Source organism: Rana temporaria, chromosome 1 (assembly GCF_905171775.1).
Source record: "Rana temporaria chromosome 1, aRanTem1.1, whole genome shotgun sequence".
NCBI lineage: Eukaryota > Metazoa > Chordata > Amphibia > Anura > Ranidae > Rana > Rana temporaria.
In genome coordinates this window covers 123,897,735-123,919,428 of record NC_053489.1, presented here as the reverse complement: position 1 = coordinate 123,919,428, position 21,694 = coordinate 123,897,735, and the positions used below count along the sequence as shown (strand labels likewise).

Sequence of the window (21,694 nt, the reverse complement as noted above, 5' to 3'; positions counted from 1 at the left end):
CATTTTTTTTAATATAAAACTACATGCAGGACACTGGACAGACCACTAGGGACAAAGGGGATGTGTAATTATTTGATACAGTACTGTAATCTGTAAGATTACACTATACTGTATTTTTTTTTTTTTTATTTGCTGCCGAACTGTGCAGTCATGCGTCGCGCCGCTCGCAGGGAACGGAGCTCGCATTCTGCAGTCACCATTGTGAATCGAGCGAGATGACAGCTCGCACACACAGCGGGGACACATCGCAGGATCCAGGGACAAGGTAAGTAACTTTCCCTGTATCCTGCAATGCGATCCCGAGTCTGGCTCGGGGTTAACCGCTTTTGGTATGAAAAATTCACCCCGAGCCAGACTCGGGAATACCGCCAGGGAGGTTAAAAAAAAACGCTGTTATTGCGAAACTCTCGTAAACCGTCTTATTCGCAATCCAAGGTTTTACTGTATATAGAAAAAAATGTGCATACACATGTGCATGTAAATGTCCAATGCCAGCAGTGTTGCCAACCCACCAGATTGAAATTTACTGGCATATCCAAATTTTTGCTGGCATTTCCCAAAGTTACAAAATTACAGTGCCTTCAGTCATTCATACTCAGCCCAGGGCATTCTGCAAATGCGCTGCCACTTCATGAATGATCATTCAGGGCCAACATGTAAATATCAATAATGTCTAATCGGGGGAGTTGGCGCCTACACAGGGTTGATATTTACATGTTGGCCTTGAACAGCAGAGGCGGCCAATTGTATCCACTATGGCCCGGATTCACAAAGACTTACGCCGACGTATCTACCGATACGCCGTCATAAGTCAAAATGAGCGCCGTCGTATCTATGCGCTGATTCTTTAAATGAGATACGCCTGAATTTTGGCAAGATACGACCGACGTAAGTCTTCTACGCCGTCGTATCTTGGGTGCATATTTACGCTGGCCGCTAGGGGTGCTTTTCCGTTGATTTACACATCGAATATGTAAATGAGCTAGATACGCCGATTCACGAACGTACTTGCGCCCGTCGCAGTAAGCTACGCTGTTTACGTAAGGCGTACGTCCGGCGTAAAGATAAACCACCAAATAGTTGGTCTAAGTCGTGTAGGGTATAGACGTCGGAACTGCCGTCGGATTTTACGTAAGTCGTACGTGAATGGGGCTGGGCGTAGGTTACGTTCACGTCGAAAGCATTGAGCCGAAGGGTCACGCTTCATTATAATACTACACGCCCACTGCCTTGCTACTTTGAATTAGGCCCATTTATGCTACGCCGACGTAACTTAGGGAGCAAGTGCTTTGTGAATACTGTACTTGCCTCTCTATTTTACGTCAGCGTAGCGCATATGAGCTGCGCTACGCCCGCTTAAACATACGCCGCTCTACCTCAATCTGGCCCTATATGTGTATTCCACAAATTTTACATGCATACAGCTTACAAGCAACTTTATATGCAGGATCTTACTGCTAGCAGGATCCTACTTAAAGTGGTTCTAAAGCCTCAGGGTTGTTTAAAAAACATTCTCTGCTCCAGGATCTCCCCAGCTCCCCCTTATTCACCGCTGTCTCCCTCCTCATTGGGCAGAATGACAACAGCAGGAGCCATTGGCTCCTGTCAATCAACTCTATTGACGAGGGAGCGGGAGGCAGGGCCGAGGGCACTGAATAGAGAGGAGGGGCCAGGAGCGCTGGTGGGAGACCTAAGAAGAGGCGATTTGTAGGCACTCTGTGAAATTCCATTGCACAGAGCAGATACGTAGAGACATGTTTGTTATTTAAAAAATAAGAATTTCATCCACCTGTCTGAATAAGTAGTAAGTGTGGATGGTAGTCAGTTATTGGTAAACTCTTCTATTAACTTACAGTGCCTTGAAAAAGTATTCATACCCCTTGACATTTTCAAATTTTTTGTCATGTTACAACCAAAAACGTAATTGTATTTTATTGGGATTTTATGTGATAGACCAACACAAAGTGGCACATGTGAAGTGGAGGGAAAATAATAAATGTTTTTCATTTTTTTTTTACAAATAAATATGGGAAAAGTGTGGTGTGCATTTGTACTCAGCCCCCCTGAGTCAATACTTTGTAGAACCACCTTTCGCTCCAATTACAGCTGCAAGTCTTTTTGGGGATGTCTCTACCAGCTTTCCATCTAGAGAGTGACATTTTTCCCTATTCTTCTTCGCAAAAAGCTCAAGCTTTGTCAGATTGGATGGAGAGCGTCTGTGAACAGAAATTTTCAAGTCTTGCCACAGATTCTTAATTGGCTTTAGGCCTGGACTTTGACTGGGCCATTCTAACACATGAATATGCTTTGATCTAAACCAGGGGTCTCCATACTTTTCAAGCAAAGGGCCAGTTTACTGTTTTTGAGACTTCAGGGAAGCCGGATTCTGACCAATGGGGATTCTCTGTTTGAGAATACACTTAAACATAGGTCTGCGCAGATTCTGAGTTAGGTCGGCGTATCTACTTATACGCCGGCCTAACTCTCTCTGAATCTACCTAATAGTGTTTTTGCTTTTAGGCCAGAAAATTCAGTTTTGGTCTCATCTGACCAGAGCACCTTCTTCCATATGTTTGTTGTGTCCCCCACATGGCTTCTCACAAACCACAAATTGGACTTCTTATGGCTTACTTTTTAACAATGGCTTTCTTCTTGCCACTCTTCCATAAAGGCCAGATTTGTGGAATGCACGACTAATAGTTGTCCTGTGAACAGATTCTTCCACCTGAGCTTTGGATCTCTGCAGCTCCTCCAGAGTTACCATGGGCCTCTTGGCTGCGTCTCTGATTAATGCTTTCCTTGCCTGGCCTGTCAGTTTAGGTGGACGGCCATGTCTTGGTAGGTTTGCAGTTGTGCCATACTCTTTCCATTTTTGGATGATGGATTGAACAGTGCTCCGTGAGATGTTCAAAGCTTGGGATATTTTTTTATAACCTAATCCTGCTTTAAACTTCTCTACAACTTTATCCCTGACCTGTCTGGTGTGTTCCTTGGCCTTTATGATGCTGTTTGTTCACTAAGGTTTGCTAGAAAACCTCTGAGGGCTTTACAGAACAGCTGTATTTATACTGAGATTAAATGACACACATGTGGATTTCTGAAGGCAATTGATTCCACTAGATTTTAGTTAGGGGTATCAGAGTAAAGGGGGCTGAATACAAATGCACGCCACAGGTTTCACATATTTATTTGTAAAAAAAAAATTAAAACCAAATATAATTTTCCTTCCACTTCACAATTATGTGGCCCATTTATGTTTTTGGTTGTATCATGACAAATTGCGGAAGATTTCAAGGGGTATGAATACTTTTTCAAGTACACCAATATGCTGTCATTGTACAACTAGAAATGAATAGTTAAAGCTAAACTCCAGACAGATGTAAAATTAACAAAGTTCTGTATTTGCTAAATGCTAGCAGCATAGGTACCTGGATTTGAGTTGTCATCACACTTTTGCAGTCCTGTAATACTATACATAACACAGGAATGTAAATGTATGTATAATAAAGATTAAATAGCAAAATCCACTGTTATGAACCAAGTTGGTTCATAAGAGCAAACTACTGTATGTTTAACTACTTCCCATCCGGCCACTGTACATATACGAACAGGTGGGCGCTCTCTCCTTTTGAGTGGACGTTCAGGAACGCCCCTCAGAAGGAGGGGGATCGCGCTTGCCCGTGCAGCAGCGCTATCCCGATGTGCTCATGTCACCTGGACATGGCGCATATCCAATCAGCAGGAAGACTCTGTGATTGTCCCACCTGACCACATGATGGCTGTGTCCAATCACAGCCATCATGTGATGTAAATAGAGAGCCGGTTGCTAGGCGATCAGCTCTCCTCTCCTCACACAGAAGTTATCAGTGAGGAGAAGAGAGTAGATCGCTGCAGCCAGCCGGTGATCAGTGAGTATGAGCTGTTTTTTACAGCTTTTTACACACTGATCACCGGCCCAGTGTCCCCACACAATGTTAACACACAATGTCCCTAAATAGTGTCCCCAAAACACATGTCCCCACACATGTCCCCCACATATGTAACAGTAAAATCACATGTCCCAATGATCATCTGCACACATCTGTCCGTAATTACCTGCTCACATCTGTACATGATCATCTGCGTACATCTGTCCGTGATCACACAAACCAATTATTATACACTTAAAGAGATTTTTTTACCAAAAACATATAGGAGAATTTATTTTGGCTTAAATTTATGACAAAATTCGATTGTATTGGATTTCTTTTAAAATAGAAAGAAGAAAATATTGTTTTTTTTCCAAAATTCTGCTCTTTTTCCGCTTATATCACAAAAGATAAATAAACAGAGTCGTGAATAAATACCACCAAAAGAGAGCTCTATTTGTGTGATTAAAATGATAAGAATTTAATTTGGGTACAGCGTTGCATGACTGCGCAATTGTCATTGAAATTGCGAGAACGCTTAAAGCTGAAAATTGGTCTGGGAAGGAAGGGTGCCGGTGATCTGCCGTGCTGGTTCCATGTATCACGGAAGTTCCAGCGCATGCGCGAACTGATGCGCAGAGATGGTTCCAGCCATCGGGAAAGTTCCTTCAAGCACTGCGCAGGTGCAAACTTGCTGACGGAAATCCCCGAACGGCGGCCGGCATCCAGGGCGACGTGGACTTAGAGGAAAGTGGCCAGTCGGCCTCACGTCCTCGCTGCGCTCGGACGGCTCGCTTCGCTCGCTCGGCCTCCTGGCTCTTTTTTTAACATCCAATCCACGGGGATGTTAAAGAATGAGCCTGGATGCCGGGCGAGGTTCGGGGATTTCCGTCGGGAAGTTTGCGCCTGCGCAGTCAGTGGAGGAACTTCCCCCATAGGGGAACATTGAGGACAAGTCACCGGTATTGATGTGGTTATACAATAATCACAATAAAAAGTGTCCCTGCCACACACTGTGTATTATATTGTTATATTGTATACTGTTCTGCATCAGTTGTGGTATGAAAATGTATCTGTTAAAAAATGTCCAAAGATTAAAGAGCAACTCTGGTTAGCAGGTGATCTACTAGTTATATAAAGTAAACACAGCTTTGTACTAACATCATAAAGTCCATTCAGTTTATCATTATCTGATTTTTTTAGTAATCCATACAACTCAAATTTTAAAGACCATTTAATGCTGGCCTGGCATGCATGAATTTAAGTTGCAGTTACTATTACATTTTTCACAAAATGGAAATAATGTGCTGGTGGACTGGTGTGTTCACTGTGTGCATCTTCATACTTAGTTTTCAGCTTTGACTGGCGTCACCTGTTATACATTTCTGAGAGTTATCACAGTGTGAGGGTCTGTGCACAGAGGTCCCTTTCTCTAACATAGAGTACCACATGCTTTTCTGCAACTCAATGTGCTTTGCTATTCATTTTGAATGCCACCTTATGCACATACATAACACACCAGTGCTACAACACACCTCAGTGCACCATTGCACACAGTGTAGGTGGTGGTGTGCTGCACAGATGTCCTGTTTTCTGTTAGGAATACATTTTTCTAAAATATGTTGCACCCAATACTGCTTATATTTCCCCAAATAATACATACAATTACATGTACAATGGCTAAAATTATTATTTGATCCCCTGCAGATTTTGTAAGTTTGCCCACGTACAAAGAAATGAAGGGTTAAACTGTTTATCATAGGTGTACTTTAAATGATAGAGACCGCATATCGATCAAAGACCTAGATTTTTTTTATACATTTTGCTGCAGTTCAGTGAGTAAAACAAGTATTTGATCTCCAGGCAAAGCATGGCTCACTGCTTGGTGGAGAAACCCTGGCAAGCACCTTGGCAAGCACAGAGGTAAGACGTTTCTTGTAGTTGTTTACCAGGTTTGCACACATCTTAGGAGGGATTTTGGTCCACTCTTTACAGATCTTCTCTAAATCCTTAGAGGATGTAAACCCTCTTCTATACTCAGTGAAGTAAACAGCCTCAGATGATACACAAAGATGAAACAAACCTCCCTACATACTGTAAGTCTTACATGTATATCTGCTGTCTTTCCCTTTCTACACTCTTTGCAAAGTACAGATCATGTTAGAAATCTTATATCTTCTTCCAGCAGTGGGTGTGGAGTCTGGGCTTACACTGTGTGAGAGCTAATTGGAGGAAAGGGACACACCCTCTCCACATAGGCAGAAGAACGAAGGAACATGCAGAGCTGTACTCTGAATAGACAAACACGCTGCTTACCTATCTCTAAGCTCCCTCCTGGACAAAAATTTCCAGCTGCTGTTATCTCGTGTGTCAGAGAACTTGTCAGAAGTGACTCTGCTGATAACAGAGGAATGGAGCAGCAGAAAGAAAAGGCACTTAGAGCTTTGGAGAGATATAAGTAAACACTACAGATATATGTGCCTGGGTTAAATTTCATGAATGGGGTTTACAACCGCTTTAAGGTTTCTTGGCTGTCGCTTGGCAACTCAAAGTTTCATCTCCCTCCACGTTTTGCTTCAGTCTATCTAGTAAGGTTACTTTGTGGTATAAGCAAGGAAGTCCAGACCTCCGCAGTGTATAAATGTTCTTTTACTATACAAAATGCTTTACATGCGCAATTATAGGAATACAATACAAGACTGAAAGATATACAGTGGAACCTTGGATTATGAGCATATCTGTTCCAGGAGAATGCTCGTAATCACAAGTACTTGCATATCAAAGCGATTTTCCCAATTAAAGTCAATGGAAACGAAAATAATTTGTTCCGCATTGACTTCAATGGCATGCAATACCACATGTGGCTAGAGACGGGGGGCGCCGGAAAGCCTCGTAAAAAACACTCGGAAAGGACCGAGGACACCTTGGCTGAACTCGGAAGACCTTGGAAATTGAGTATTTCCGCGATTTCCAAGCATTTATGAACGTCGCCGTTCAGCTCTGCTCAGCTCCGGCGCCCCCCCACCTCAGGCCAAACACGGTATTGCACACCACTTTGGCTTGAATCCTGATAGTTGTGCAAGACAACACTCGCAAACCGAGTCAGGTTTTTTAAAATACAGTGCTCGTTTTGCAAACGCTTGTTAACCAGGTTACTGGCAATCTGAGGTTCCACTGAACCTATAACATGCTACCTACTTCCTAGCAGGTAAGCAGCCTATGGTCTGTAAACAGCAGAAATGCAGTGGATTTGCACAGGTCAGCCCGGATCCTCCTCTGCTCGGGTCTCACTTTGCTGTTCCTGGCCCCTTCCTCCTGTAGAGTTCCCCCACAGCGAGCAGCTTACAGGCCGAGCTGCAGCTCCATGTGTCCATTCAAACACAGAGCTGCAGTTCGGCCCAACCCCTCTCTCTTCTTTGATTGACAGCAGCGGAAGAAAATGGCATTGCTGCTGTGTCTCAGCCAATCAGGAGGGATGACTTAGGGCCTAGTGGACATCGCTAGACAGAGATGGGGTTTAGGTAAGTATTAGGGGGTGCTGGGGCGGCTGCTACACACAGAAGGCTTTTTATCTTAATACATAGAATGTATTAAGATAAAAAACCTTCTGTCTTTACAACCAATTTAAGTAATTATGGAGTCCTCCATCAGCTTATGCCTCACAACCTTTTATCAGGAAAATGTACCATCCCCACATGGGTGTGGCCCCTTTCCCAATATGTGTGTTTTAATTAGAGAGATATTCTCAAATTCTACCTCAAGATGGCACTATGTTATCATACATGCCATAGGCTATATATGTCAGAAAAGCCAAGCTATTGTTTTCCATTGTTACAGAACAACAATCATCTGAAATGCAACAATAGTATCGAAGTTCCGATTGTTTGAGGACAGCTTGTGTAATTGATAAGAAGGTACTTGTTTGCCAAGTATCCTCAAACAAACTCTGTTTCTGATTTCTGTTCCTATCTAAACAGATTGGGCCAGATTCACGTACAGCGGGCGCAGCGTAACGTAACCGATTTACGTTACACCGCCCTAAGTGCCCGATCCACAAAGCACTTACCTGGAAATTTGCGGCGGTGTATCGTAAATCCGTCCGGCGCAAGGCGGGCCAATTCAAATGGGGCGGGTACCATTTAAATTAGGCGCGCTCCCGCGTCGGACGTACTGCGCATGCTCCCGTCGCAAATTTCCCGACGTGCTTTGCGCGAAATTACGACGCGCCAACGTTTTGTGAATCGCAACGTGAAAAAAGAGTTACCCCCGGGAAAATTAAAAAATTTAAAAATAATTCAAAAGCAACGCGGGAAAGACGGGCATACTTTAACATGGTGGAGTCATTTTCCACTTTGTTAAAGGTGCCCTATCTTTGCGACGGAAAACTAACACTCGCGGCGACGTAACGACGGGAAAAAGCTTAGTGGATCGCCGGAACTCCTAATTTGCATACCTGACGCTGGATTACGACGCAAACTCCCCCCAGCGGCGGCCGTGGTACTGCATCCTAAGATCCGACAGTGTAAAACTATTACACATGTCGGATCTTATGGCTATCTATGCGTAACTGATTCTATGAATCAGTCGCATAGATAGAACAACAGATACGACGGCGTATCAGGAGATACGCCGTCGTATCTGCTTTGTGAATCTGGCCCATTATTTCTAATATAAGTCTGATGGAAATAATATCATATATATATATATATATATATACATCACAAACGCAACACACACCATACATTTTCTATAGGATTAGGGTCTGGAGAGTGACCCCCTGACCTTAATGTGCTTCTTCTTGTTCAACTCTTTTGTTGCCTTGGCGGTGTGTTTTGGGTCATTGTCATGCTGGAAGACCCATCCACAACCCATCTTCAGTGTTCTGGCTGAGGGAGGAAGGTTCTCATCCAAGATTTTACAATACATGGCCCCATCCATTGGCCCCTCAAAGTCAGCCTGTACCTTTAGCAGAGAAACAGCCCCAAAACATAATGTTTCCACCTTTGTGCTTGACTGTAGGGAGGGTGTTTTTAGGGTCATAGTCAGTATTTTTCCTTCTCTAAGTTAATGCCAAAGAGCACAATTTTGGTCTCATCTGACCACAGTACTTTCTCTCCGTCATTTAGATGTTCATCTGCAAACTTCAGATGGGACTGTACATGTGCCTCCTTGCAGGATTTCATTCCATGGCGGCATATTGTGTTACCAATAGTTTGTTTGGTGACTGTGGTACCAACTGCTTTGCGATCATTCACAAACTCCTCCCTTGTAGTTCTGGGCTGATCTCTCACTTTTCTCATGATCATCCTTAACCCATGAGGCAAAATCTTGTATGAAGATCCGGACTGAGGGCAATTCATGTTTTTTTTTTGCATTTCTTCCATTTGCGAATAATCGCTCCAACATTTGTCTCCTTCTCACCAAGCTTCTTGTCTTGCTGATAGTCTTGTAGCCCATTCCAGCCTTGTGCAGGTCTACAATCCTGTCTTGTCCCTGACGTCCTTTGACAGCTCTTTGGTCTTGCCGATGACAGCAAGGTTTGAATGGAAGAAAGATTCTGTGGATTGGTGTAGGTAGGGGATCAAAAACGTATTTTACTCACTGAACTGCAACTCTTTATTTTTAACATTTGTATCATGTGTTTTTGTTTGGATTGTTGGTTGATATTCTGTCTCTATCATTTGAAATACACCTATGATAACAATTATAGACCCTTATTTCTTTGTAAGTTGGCAAACTTACAAAATCTGCAGGGAATAAGATAAATATTTTGCCCACTGTATATATAGCTACACATTCTAATTACATTCAATTTGGCAACAATAGAATTAATATTTTCACTTGACTTGTGAAAAACAACTTAAAGTGATTGTAAAGTCACATTTTTAAAATTTTAATAATAAAGAGGTTTATACTTACCTGCTCTGTGCAATGATTTTACACAGGGCGGACATTTATCTCCTCTTCTGAAGTTTCACGCCAGCGCTTTCTACTCCACCTCTTCTGTGTATGCCCCCATAACAAGCTTGCTCGCTCTTGAGCCGGGCTGTGTGCGCCCATAGACACAGTGGAGTTGATTTACTAAAGGCAAATATACTGCGCACTGCGAGTGCACTTGCGCCAAAGCTTAGTAAATGAGGTAAAGTTTCACTTTGCAAAGAATACTAAATCACATGCGAGGAAAATAAAAAAAATGCATTTTTGCTTGTACATGATTGGATGATAGAAATCAGCAAAGCTTCCACTCATTTCAGAGCTTCCCCTCAGATAAATACACTTTAGATGCACTTGCAGTGCACAGTATATTTGCCTTTAGTAAATCGCCATCATAGTGTGGGTTGGCCCCTCCCCCTCATAGTGCGGGTTGGCCCCTGCTGCTATCAGCAAGTCTGTGAGACCAGGAAGAGGGGGGAGGATACCTGCAACTGGGTACAGTGCTGGTTCAGTAAAGGGCCAAGAGTGTTGAGGGGGTGGTAACAGGACGTGCAAGGTTTTTCACCTTAATGCAGAAAATGACTAAACAACTATTAGTGTTTAGAACCACTTTAAATATCAGAAAAAAACATTAAAAGCATTTGCAAGGGTAATATTTGCAAATGTTCTGTATATGCTGATACAGTTTCACAGTGTTTTTTTTAAATTAATATTTTAGTGTCTAATCAGAGCCTCACACATTGGCAGCGTGTTTGTCTCAAAGCAGTAGTAAACTGCGGTCTTTAAAAAAAAAAAAATCTCCTGCAAGGCAATGGCATAATGTGCTAAGATGCATTGCATCTTAGCACACTATGAAATACCTTAGAAGGAAGCCCTCCAGCGTGGGCTGTCATTGCTAAAAGGGCTTCTATCTTCCCCTGTCTTCCTTCTGGGTGCCAGTGATGGCACTGGCTGTATGCAGTGTGAATATCTCCTAAACACCACAAGTTTAGGAGTTAGTATGTGTACATACAGTTAAGCCTTATGTAGTGCCTGTGTACTTATGGTACCGGTGCTAGTTAGATTTAAGGGTCGATCAGAGTGTAGTTGGACTCTGATCCAGATTGTTAAGCGCAAAACATGGTCTCAGTCTCAGCTTGGCTGTACTGTGGGCTTATTCTGCTGTACTGGGGTGTTCTTCCAGCCCCTGTGCTGCAGGTGGCAGCAGTGGAGTCGAGGTTTGGGTGCTCTTTCCCAGCAGCCAATCAGGAGGGTTTAACCTCGCTGTGTATGCTGGGGAGGGGTATTTATGGGGAAGACGCCATTGGTTCTGGGTCTTCTTCGTCCAGTGTGACACCCACCTTTAGGGTGGTCACATCACGGAGCCCCGGCGTTATGGCCTACCTGGCCGGGGCATGCGTGCCACGCAGTGTTCCTGGTTCCGAGGCCATGCTGGCCCGGAGCATTTGAACAGCGACGGGGACCCAGTGAGTGACTGGGTTCCCACCTTTGAGGATCCCAAGCTGTAACGCTGTTCGGTGGGGAGTCAGTCTGAGGAGCACCATTGAGAGACTGGATGTCCAAAAGGGCCTGGACAAACCACCGGGGGTCGAGGTAGCCGGACACTGAGGGATTGATCACCTATCAGTCGGTACCTGGGCGACAAGTTGAAGGAGACCCAGGCGTAACTCATCTAAGGAGAGATATCTCCAAGAATTCAATCTAGAGAGGGCCTGTGGCAGAGACTTTTCCTCAAGTTCAAGTTCACCAAGGAGGGTCTGTGGCAGAGACTTTATCCTACAATTGTCCGAGTGATACTCTGGCTGGCAGGTCAGTGAGAGAGGCCTGTCCGGGTACACTAAACCCACTCCGGACGGAGTGGCGCAGAGAAGTGTTACGTTTGGGAGCAGGACTGTTTCCCTATCATTACACCTGAATCTGCAGTTCTTCCTTCTTCTTCAACTTTACTTTCCTCACCACAAGTTTATTGTTTTTACCCGGCTGGGTAAAAAAGAGCACAGCAAAGAGCACCTGTCGTGGACATTCCTTTACTTATACTATTTGCAATACACATCATTCACCCCTAGGAGTTCGGAGGAGCCATAAGGTAATATGCCGCCCAAACATCCAGCAGCTCCACTGGGGGTAATGCTACACTTATTATAGGCTTACCTGTAAGTACAAGTTTAAAAGCGGAATTTACTACCGCTTTAACTTTGCTTAGCTTTGTGGATATTTTTTTGACAGATACAGGCAGTCCCCTAGTTACAAACATTTAACTTACAAACGACTCCTCCTTAGAAACGGAGGGAGATAACAGGAAGTGAAAGGAAATCTACCCCTAGGAAGGGAAATTTTCTCCTGTAAGGCCTCGTACACACGACCGAGAAACTCGACAGAATCCATCAAGAAACTTGGTGGAGGAGCTTTTTTGCTGAGGAAAACGGTCGTGTGTACGTTTTCCATTGAGGAAACTGTTGAGTAACTTGACGAGAAAAAAAGAGAACAAGTTCTCTTTTTCCTCGACGGGAGTCTTAATTTCCTCGTCGTGTTCCTCGTCGGGCTGGTTTTCGATGAGAAACTCGAGCGTGTGTATGCTAAGAAACCCCCGCTCAGAATAAAGTATGAGACGAGAGTAAAAGTAGCATTTGTAATGGAGATAACACATTTTTCACGCTGTAACAGACTGAAAAATGCAAATCGTCTCTTACCAAACTTTTACTTAACACGCAGTAACATGAGATTAGCAAAAGCAGCCCCAAGGGTTGTGCCAGTGGAATCGAACTTCCCCTGCCATTGTATGTGTTGTACGTTACCGCGTTTGAGATTGAGGATATTTTGTCTTGAGCGTGTGTACGCAAAGCAAGCTTGTCGAGTTTCTCGACAAGCCTAACAAGGAATTTGTCGAGGAAAACGATGTGTCCTCGGTTCCTCGGTCGTGTGTACGAGGCCTAAGAGTTATTATGGGAAAAATGTACCTCCACTGAGTCTTTATCACCAAGACTTGTTTCCACAACAACCCACCATTTTTTAAATCCAATTGTCATTGGGACAGAAAGTGAGGTGAAATCTTCTAAACAGGGACACAGACAGCAAAATAAACATTACAGGGGTGATAACCCTTCCCTATGCTATCCAAAAAACTTAAAAATAGATTTTTTGGCTGGAGCTACACTTAAAAAATGTACCTGTTCCAAATTACAAACAGATTAAACTTAAGAACAAACCTACAGACCCTGTCTTGTTTGTAACCTGGGGACCACCTGTAGATAGATTGATAGATAAATAGATAGATAGCAGACAGAGAGACAGACAGACAGTAAAATTAATTCATACCAGTAAAACAACTCTTAACAATTCAAAATGGTGTCTAGACTAATGAGGTTTTTAAAAATAGCTCCATGCTCAGTAGTGGATCAGTTACCAAGCATATTCAGGAATGTTGAATGCTGAAGATTGTTGGGCCATCATCCCTCTTCCTCCGATTGGGCACAATGGGTAAGTACTAAGGGCCCATGGTACAAAGTGTTACGGTGCTGATAATTTTGAATGCTCTACATCAACCCACCTCCAGCACAAGGTAGTGCACTGTGTTAGAAAATACATTTTGGGTCCTTTGTAGTAAGTTGGTGGTCCACTAAAATGAATGTAAGACACATTAATATGTGTTAAATCACAACGTCAGATCAGATACAGTGCCTTGAAAAAGTATTAATACCCCTTGAAATTTTTCACATTTTGTCATGTTACAACCAAATAATATAAATCTATTTTATTGGGATTTTAAGTGATAGACCAACACAAAGTGCCACATAATTGTGAAGTGGAAGGAAAATGATAAATGGTTCTCCAAATGTTTTACAAATAAATATGTGAAAGTGTGATGTGCATTTGTATTCAATACTTTGTAGAACCACCTTTTGGGTATGTCTTTTGGGTATGTCTCTACCAGCTTTACACATCTAGAGAGTGAACATTTTTGCCCATTCTTCTTTGAAAAATAGCTCAAGCTCTGTCAAATTGGATGGAGAGCATTTGTGAACAGCAATTTTCAAGTCTTGCCACAGATTCTCAATTTGATTTAGGTCTGGATTTTAATTGGGCCATTCTAAAACATGAATATGCTTTAATCTAAACCATTCCATCGTAGCTCTGGCTGAATGTTTAAGGTCGTTGTCCTGCTGGAAGGTGAACTTCCGCCCCAGTCTCAGTCTTTTGCACTCTCTAACAGGTTTTTTTCTAAGATCGCCCTATATTTGGCTCCATCCATCTTCCCATCAACTCGGACCAGCTTCCCTGTCCCTGCTTAAGGATGGTGTGTTCATCGTGATGTACAGTGTTAGTTTTCTGCCCCACACATAGGCCCGGATTCACAAAGGAGTTCCGACGGCGTATCTCCAGATACGCCGTTGTAACTCTGAGTGTGAGGCATCGCATCTCTGCGCCTGATTCATAGAATCAGATACGCCTCACTGTTGCCTAGATATGAGCGGCGTAAGTCTCTTACGCCGTCGTATCTTGGGGTGCATATTTACGCTGCCCGCTAGGGGCGCTTCCATATATTTCCGCGTTGAATATGCAAATGAGCTAGATACGCCGATTCACGAACGTACGTGCGCCTGGCGTATCGAGATACGTCGTTTTACATAAGGCGTCGGACCGGCGTAAAGTTACCCCTCATAAAGCCATGGGGGTAAGTCATGTTAGGTATGGACGTCGGAAACGTACAAACAGCATCGTATTTTACGTTGTTTGCGTAAGTAGTCCGTGAATGGGGCTGGGCGTAGGTTACGTTCATGTTGACTAAGCATTGAGCGGGCGTAATTTACTTTGAAAATTCAACTTGATACGTTCGTAAAGCGCGTCATTTACGTGGGGTCACCAATCATTTACGTACAACACACCCCCTACCAGCCTAGTTTGAATTAGGCGGGCTTACGCCGGCCCATTTACACTACGCCGCCGTAATTTAGAGCGCAAGTTCTTTCTGAATACGGGACCTGCCGCTCTAAGTTACGGCGGCGTAGTGTATCTGAGATACGCTACGCCCGCCTAAAGATAGGCGCTTCTTTGAGAATCTGGGCCATACTGTTTTGCTTTTAGGCCAAAAAGTTCAATTTTGGTCTCAGCTGACCAGAGCACTTTCTTCTACCTGTTTGCGGTGTGCCCCCCCCCCCCCCCCCCATTGCTTCTCGCAAACTGCAAATGGGACTTCTTATGGCTTTCCTTCAACAATTACTTTCTTCTTGCCACTCCTCCATAAAAGCCAAATTTATGACTAATAGTTGTCCTGTGGATAGATTCTCCCACCTGAGCTGTGGATCCCTGCAGCTCCTCCGGAGTTACCATGGGCCTCTTGGCTGCTTCTCTGATGAATGCTCTGCTTGCTCGGCTTGTCAGTTTAGGTGGACGGGCATGTCTTGGTAGGTTTGCAGTTGTGCCATACTCTTTCCATTTTTGGATGATAGATTGAACAGTGCTCCCTGAGATGTTCAAAGCTTGGGATATTTTTTTATAACCTAACCCCTGCTTTAAACTTTTCCACAACTTTATCCCTGACTTGTCTGGTGTGCTCCTTGGCCTTCATTATGCTGTTTGTTCTCTAATGTTCTCTAACAAACCTCTGAGGACTTCACAGAACAGCTGTATTTATACTGAGATTAAATACACACAGGTGGACTCTATTTACTAATTGGGATACTTCTGAAGGAAATTGGTTCCACTAGATTTTAGTTAGGGGTATCAGAGTAAAGGGGGCTGAATACAAATGCACGCCACAATTTTCAGATATTTATTTGTAAAAACAATTAAAAACCGTTTATCATTTTCCTTTGACTTCACAATTATGTGTCACTTTGTGTTGGTCTATCACATAAAATCCCAATAAAATACATTTACGTTTTTGGTTGTAACATGACAGAATGTGGAAAATTTCAAGGTGTATTAATACTTTTTCAAGGCACTGTAGGTCTAAATGTGCTCTCTTCTTTACAGTCAGCCTTTTTTTTTTTTTTTTAGCCAGACAGTTATAGCTGATTCATAGAATTAAGTGTTAAACTAGCCCTACGTTCATAGTTGATTTATAACACTAAGACAAGGCCCTGGGAAACCTTAGAGGAGAAAATGACCTTTCCATTTAACCAGCACTAAACTGATTCTTGCTAAAAAAAACATCATTGAAAACAGCACATCTTGCTTGTATCATGACACAGGAAACATGTTGTGAGATTTGTATCTGACAGTAACATTGTAACAAGCCTAAGTAACACGTTAACATTTTTCACAGCCTTTATCTATGCTCAAATCATCTGAGTCGGTAAGAATGGGACCGCTGTCTCTATCAGTTGTGGAAAGTGTTATGTTGTACTATGTTGTGATGTTCTTGGTTGCAACCTAATAAAGCATGCTTGCACTTGTGTTAGTGTCATTGCATGATTGTTCTTCCCGATTGCCAGCCATTACTATTGCATGTACATACTGTATATCCACAACAATTTATAGCATTACTACAAGCATATTCACACATCTTAACCTACCGAGCATTAATGGCATGGCTTTAAAAATAAGTTACGGTCATTATTTGATCAGTGTGTTATGCATAGTTTTCTCCCTTTATCACTCCGTGAAATCACTAATGTAGGCTGTATAGCAATTAAAAGAGGTTGTCTATATACACTGCTTGGTTACTTTTCCGAAAACATGGTTCATATTAAAAGTACTAAAAACAGCATTAAAATGTGTTACTCTCAAAATCTCCTACTAAGAGCAATGGCTGATTGTTTTATATTTTTGTACCACACACTATGTCAATTATTGTAACTATGCATCCTGTGATCCTATCCATGTCCTTGAAAAGATTTAAAATAAATAATTTTAAAATGATAGTACTCCAGGTACATAGGTTCCTAAGGTTCAGCTTGAATCCAGACCTGTCCCAATTATTTAAAGGTGTACCAAAAGCCGACGCTTTAGTTTTGGGTAGGTACATGTGAGCAAGTTTCTTATTTGCCTCAGAGCAACAGAAAAATATTACCATTGCCAATCCCCAAGAAATAATGATGGCCATACACAATTTATTTTATATTCTATCTCTTCCAATATGAATGATAGATCTATTGTCAACAACCCATTCGATCAGTATGACACAAATTGGAAAGTAGATTTCAGTCAATGGTTAAGATATGATCATAACTTACAGTAAATTATCGATCAGACCTTTGTTTCCACTATGTAATCTCATAATCTGATCGATGTACAATTCTGTTAATGTACAGAGTTGCTGTTGATCGATGCAAAAAGTAAAAAAATATTCTGCCCTAGCCAATCGACTCAAATTGATCAAATCCTATCTAAATTAAAGTGAAACTTTACCCAAAAGGGGAAGTTCTGCTTGTTTGCATCCCCCCCCCTACTGTCACATTTGTCATTTTGTCACTTTTTTTGGTGGGGGTGCCTGGTTTTGACAGGTACCCACTCCCACTTCTGGTCAGATGCTCCGCAGCCCTCTGAGCCGGGAGTTTGGCCTCCCTTCTTTTCCTCTTTCTCCATAGCCTTCTGGAAATCATCATAGGGACCATTCACAAAGTGCTGTGAGGCTCGCAAGGCTTCACTGCCAGTTTCTCTTACTCAAAGGAGTTGTAGTCAGAAGGTTTTTCATCTTAATGCATTATATGCATTAAGATAAAATGCCTTCTGTTTGCAGCAGCTCCCCTTAGCCTCCTTATACTTACCTGAGCCCCATCTCTATCCAGGGATGTCCACGAATGCCTCAGTTGTCCAGGACTCACCCTTCTGATTGGCTGGGATACAGCAGTGGCATCATTATCTCGCTGTTTTCAATCAAACTCAGTGAGCCAATGATGAGAGAAAGGGGGGTGGGGCTGGGCCGTGGCTCTGTGTCTGAATGGACAAACAAAGCTGCGGCTCGACTCGGGTGCCTCCATAGCAAGGTGCTTGCTGGGGAGGCCACTCAACAGGAGGGAGGGGCCAGGAGCTCCAGCCAGGGACCCGAGAAGTGACGGCTCTGTGCAAAACCACTGCATAGAGGAGGTAAGTTTAACATGTTTGCTATTTTAATAGAAAAAAAAAAACAAGACTTTACCATCACTTTAAGATATCTGAAGCCGATTGAAGAATTGGATTTGGGTTGGGAAATCGTGGGCTTCCTCGACAGGTAAGTGTACTTATATTAAAAGTCAGCAGCTACAGTATTTGTAGTTTCTTAATTTGGATTTTTTTTGGGGGGGGGTGAGCGTGGAGCTCCGCTTTAAGTCTAATTTGATTGGAAGGGAAGTGATTGCAGATTTAAATAAAGCCCTCATAGACTGGATAATAAAATTGAAGCGTGTATGGCCAACATACGTATAAGAATACATTACACAATTCAGCTTCTGGCAAAATAATGCCATTGGATTGTAACATCACATTACAGTTTTAGGTAGGATAGAATGTCAGGTTTATCTTGTCCCATCTCAGATGTCAAGCTGCACGAGACGCACTGACCTCATTTGACAGTAAGCAGTTTTAATTAAACATCACACTCCACAAGGATGAGCATACACCTAAATGACACTTCACTGGCAGCAAAGAACTTCCACTATATACAATTAAAGCCAACATTGTCTGATTCCTTATGGCTTCTGTGATTTTAATTTGGAAAGTCTGTATATTTCATACTGATGTCCAAAGTTTAGAACACTTGTCCTTGTGTACTTATCCTCAAAGATCTTCAAAAAAACTTCTATATATAGGGCAGATATAACTGGATGACTTTTGTCAGGGAATTGTACCCATCTGCATTTTTTTGTGCATGTGACTGGGTGACGATCTAGGAAAGCATTTGGGAGACAAGGACAGTTACGTAATAAGAAGAACCAAACACGGACCTGCATGGCAGGTTGGCAGGTGTTATTTTATTGAAAGATACACAGTTCAAAAAACTGAACATGACATTACATTAAAATGTTAAAGATTAGACAAGAATTTTGTGACTGGTCATTCATCTACTTTAATGTTGTTACATTCAAGATGCTGCGTAGCCTGGCAGTGTCGTAGTCTGGTGATATAGTGGGTATAAAGCAGGTTGTAACACAATCAATAGTTGCATGGCTATGAAGGCACCAGCCTGTGGTCTCAGGGTACCAGGCTGGTGGGCATAGGGGTGTGGGGTTATTTTTTATATTGTTTTACAAGTAATGGAAAACAAAAGCTACAAAATAGTAAACTTAAAGCGGTGGTTCACCCCAATTTACAAGTTCTGCTTGTTAAAAACGTCTGCCATGGTACACAATGTGTTTGTTTATTTAATTTTTTTAATCGGCCTCCTTACCTTAAACAAGGCCCTTTTGTGAGCTGTCACTCGTTATTCTCCGCGGGAGTGGGCGTGGTTTTCAAATATCCCCCATCAGCGCTCCCTCCTGGGAGCGTCTCCTGAGAATTCCAGGAGACGCGCTGTGTCGAAATCTCGCGGGTCACGTGACGTCTGGCGGGTCATGTGACTTCGCCAGCGTGTCAGGATTCGCCGCATCCCGGAAGAAGAACGAGCAGGGCTTCACAGTGCCCACAGTAAAGATGGTAACGTCCATCTTAGGATTTTATAAAAGATCGTTTTATCGCGATTACCACTGCAGCGGGCTGAAGGACTGGGACAGATGAGCTTTTACCTACACAAGGTAAGAGCGCCAGAAAACTAAAAAAAAATAAAAATTAAACCCGCGGAACCCCCGCTTTAAGTGGGTTCTACAATATTTGCAAATCCCAAGAATCAATTGAAATTTGTTTTCGTGTGATCTTTTTTTTGTCGTAATTCTTCTTTATATCAGGGAGGCAAACTTTGCCATTCAACCACAATTAATAATTCTGGGTAGATCTGTTTTGGAATTAGCTAGCACTATGAATTATTTAAAAAAAATACAGTATGCAAACAATTCTGACATAGTGATACACAACTTGAAAAAGCAATCATTGAAATGAAATGTCTTTCCTGTCTTCATCAGAAGTATTATTTCGCTGAAATAACAGAAGCAGCAGTGCACTTTTAACTCATGCAGCTCACCTTGGCTTTAAAAGTGAAGATTTTTTTTTACTATTTCTATAACATCCAGTCTGATGGAACTTGTTTTTTATACTAGAAAGCTCAATCCCTTTAAGTCTTTTGTAAAGGGTTTTAAAGTGACCTGTTACTTTTATCAAAATGTAAAAAATAACAAAGCCTGCAAAGTGCAGCCATATACCTTTAAAGTTGAGTATGTTATTCCCATAGTCCTCATAGGACTATGTGCATCAATAGAATAACACAACCCTGTGGCCTAAGATGGCAAGGCACTCACCTACTCTTCCCTCCTCCAAGCTAACAGATTGTCTGGAGACTACACTGTCCAGTATTAACTGTTTTCATATGAAGACCAGAAGTTCAGAGACGCAGCACTAAAAGATCAGGAGCCAGCAGCATTGGAAGTTGTAAACTGCTGGGGTAAGGATTTTAATAAAAAGTTTTATGGTATTAAATTTAAAATACAACTTTAAATAGGTTCTTCACCCTGTAAACAAAATTGTAAAAGTCAGCAGCTACAGATACTGTAGCTGCTAACTTTTAAAAAACCTGTCCCAGGATCCAGCAATGTCCTTACCTGGCACGGTTCTTTGACAGTCTTCAGGTGCAGGCATCTGAATCCCAACTGTGGGCAGCCAACTGTGACTCCTTGTGACTCCACAGCTGGCTGCCCACTGCACATGCGCGAGCCTTCCCCCGTAAATGGCCCTGCAGTCTCCTGGGACCTGTGACGTGTCCCAAGAGCCTACAGGGAGGGATGAGTAGGTGGGGCTGAACTTACACTCAGATCGCTGCCGCAATATATATACAGTATCTCACGAAAGTAAGTACATCCCTCACATTTTTGTAAATATTTTATTATATCTTTTAATGTGACAACACTGAACAAATTACACTTTGCTACAATGTAAAGTAGTGAGTGTACAGCTTGTATAACAGTGTCTGCCTTGCTAAAGAAGCTGAGGGTACAGGTGATGGACTGGTCAAGCATGTCTCCAGACCTAAACCCTATTGAGCATCTGTGGGGCATCCCCAAATGGAAGGTGGAGGAGTGCAAGGTCTCTAACATTCACCAGTTCCGTGATGTCGTCATGGAGGAGTGGAAGAGAACTCCAGTGGCAACCTGTGAAGCGCTGGTGAACTCCATGCCCAAGAGGGTTAAGGCAGTGCTGGAAAATAATGGTGGCCACACAAAATATTGACACTTTGGGCCCAATTTGGACATTTTCACTTAGGGGTGTACTCACTTTTGTTGCCAGCGGTTTAGACATTAATGGCTGTGTGTTGAGTTATTTTGAGGGGACAGCAAATTTACACTGTTATACAAGCTGTGCACTCACTACTTTACATTGTAGCAAAGTGTAATTTCTTCAGTATTGTCACATGAAAAGATATATTCAAATATTTTCTAAATTATTGACGATTCTGTCAGAAGCGCATTTATGAGGACAGGCACTGATGTGGACGTGAAGGCCTGCGTTGCAGTCTCTGCTCTAATTAATCCCAAAGGTTTTCTATTGGGTTGGCCGCATCTTGAGTATGCCATCCAGTTCTGGGCACCTGTCCTCAGAAAAGATGTGCTGGAACTAAAGAGAGTCCAGAGAAGAGCAACAAAGCTAATTAAGGGACTGGAGGACCTCAGCTTTGGGGAAAGACTACAAGCATTGAACTTATTCTCTCTTGAGAGGGTATATGATATCAAAGTACAAATACCGTAATTGTGACCCTAGCATAGGGGGAAAAAAAACGATTCAGTGAAAGGGAATTTAAAAAGACATGCACCCATTAACTAATACTGGAAGAGATGCGTTTAAACCTTAAA

General features: G+C 42.6%; 1 protein-coding gene across 1 annotated transcript in view; it reads left to right on the top strand.

Annotated features, from left to right (window-relative positions):
• Positions 1-21,694, top strand: part of MCTP1 (multiple C2 and transmembrane domain containing 1) — a 1,082,102-nt gene that overhangs the window by 423,319 nt on the left and 637,089 nt on the right. Inside the window, exons 6-7 of the mRNA XM_040342284.1 lie at positions 5,772-5,831; positions 16,108-16,137. Of these exons, the coding sequence (XP_040198218.1) occupies positions 5,772-5,831; positions 16,108-16,137 (90 nt within the window). The remainder of the gene's footprint in view (positions 1-5,771; positions 5,832-16,107; positions 16,138-21,694) is intronic.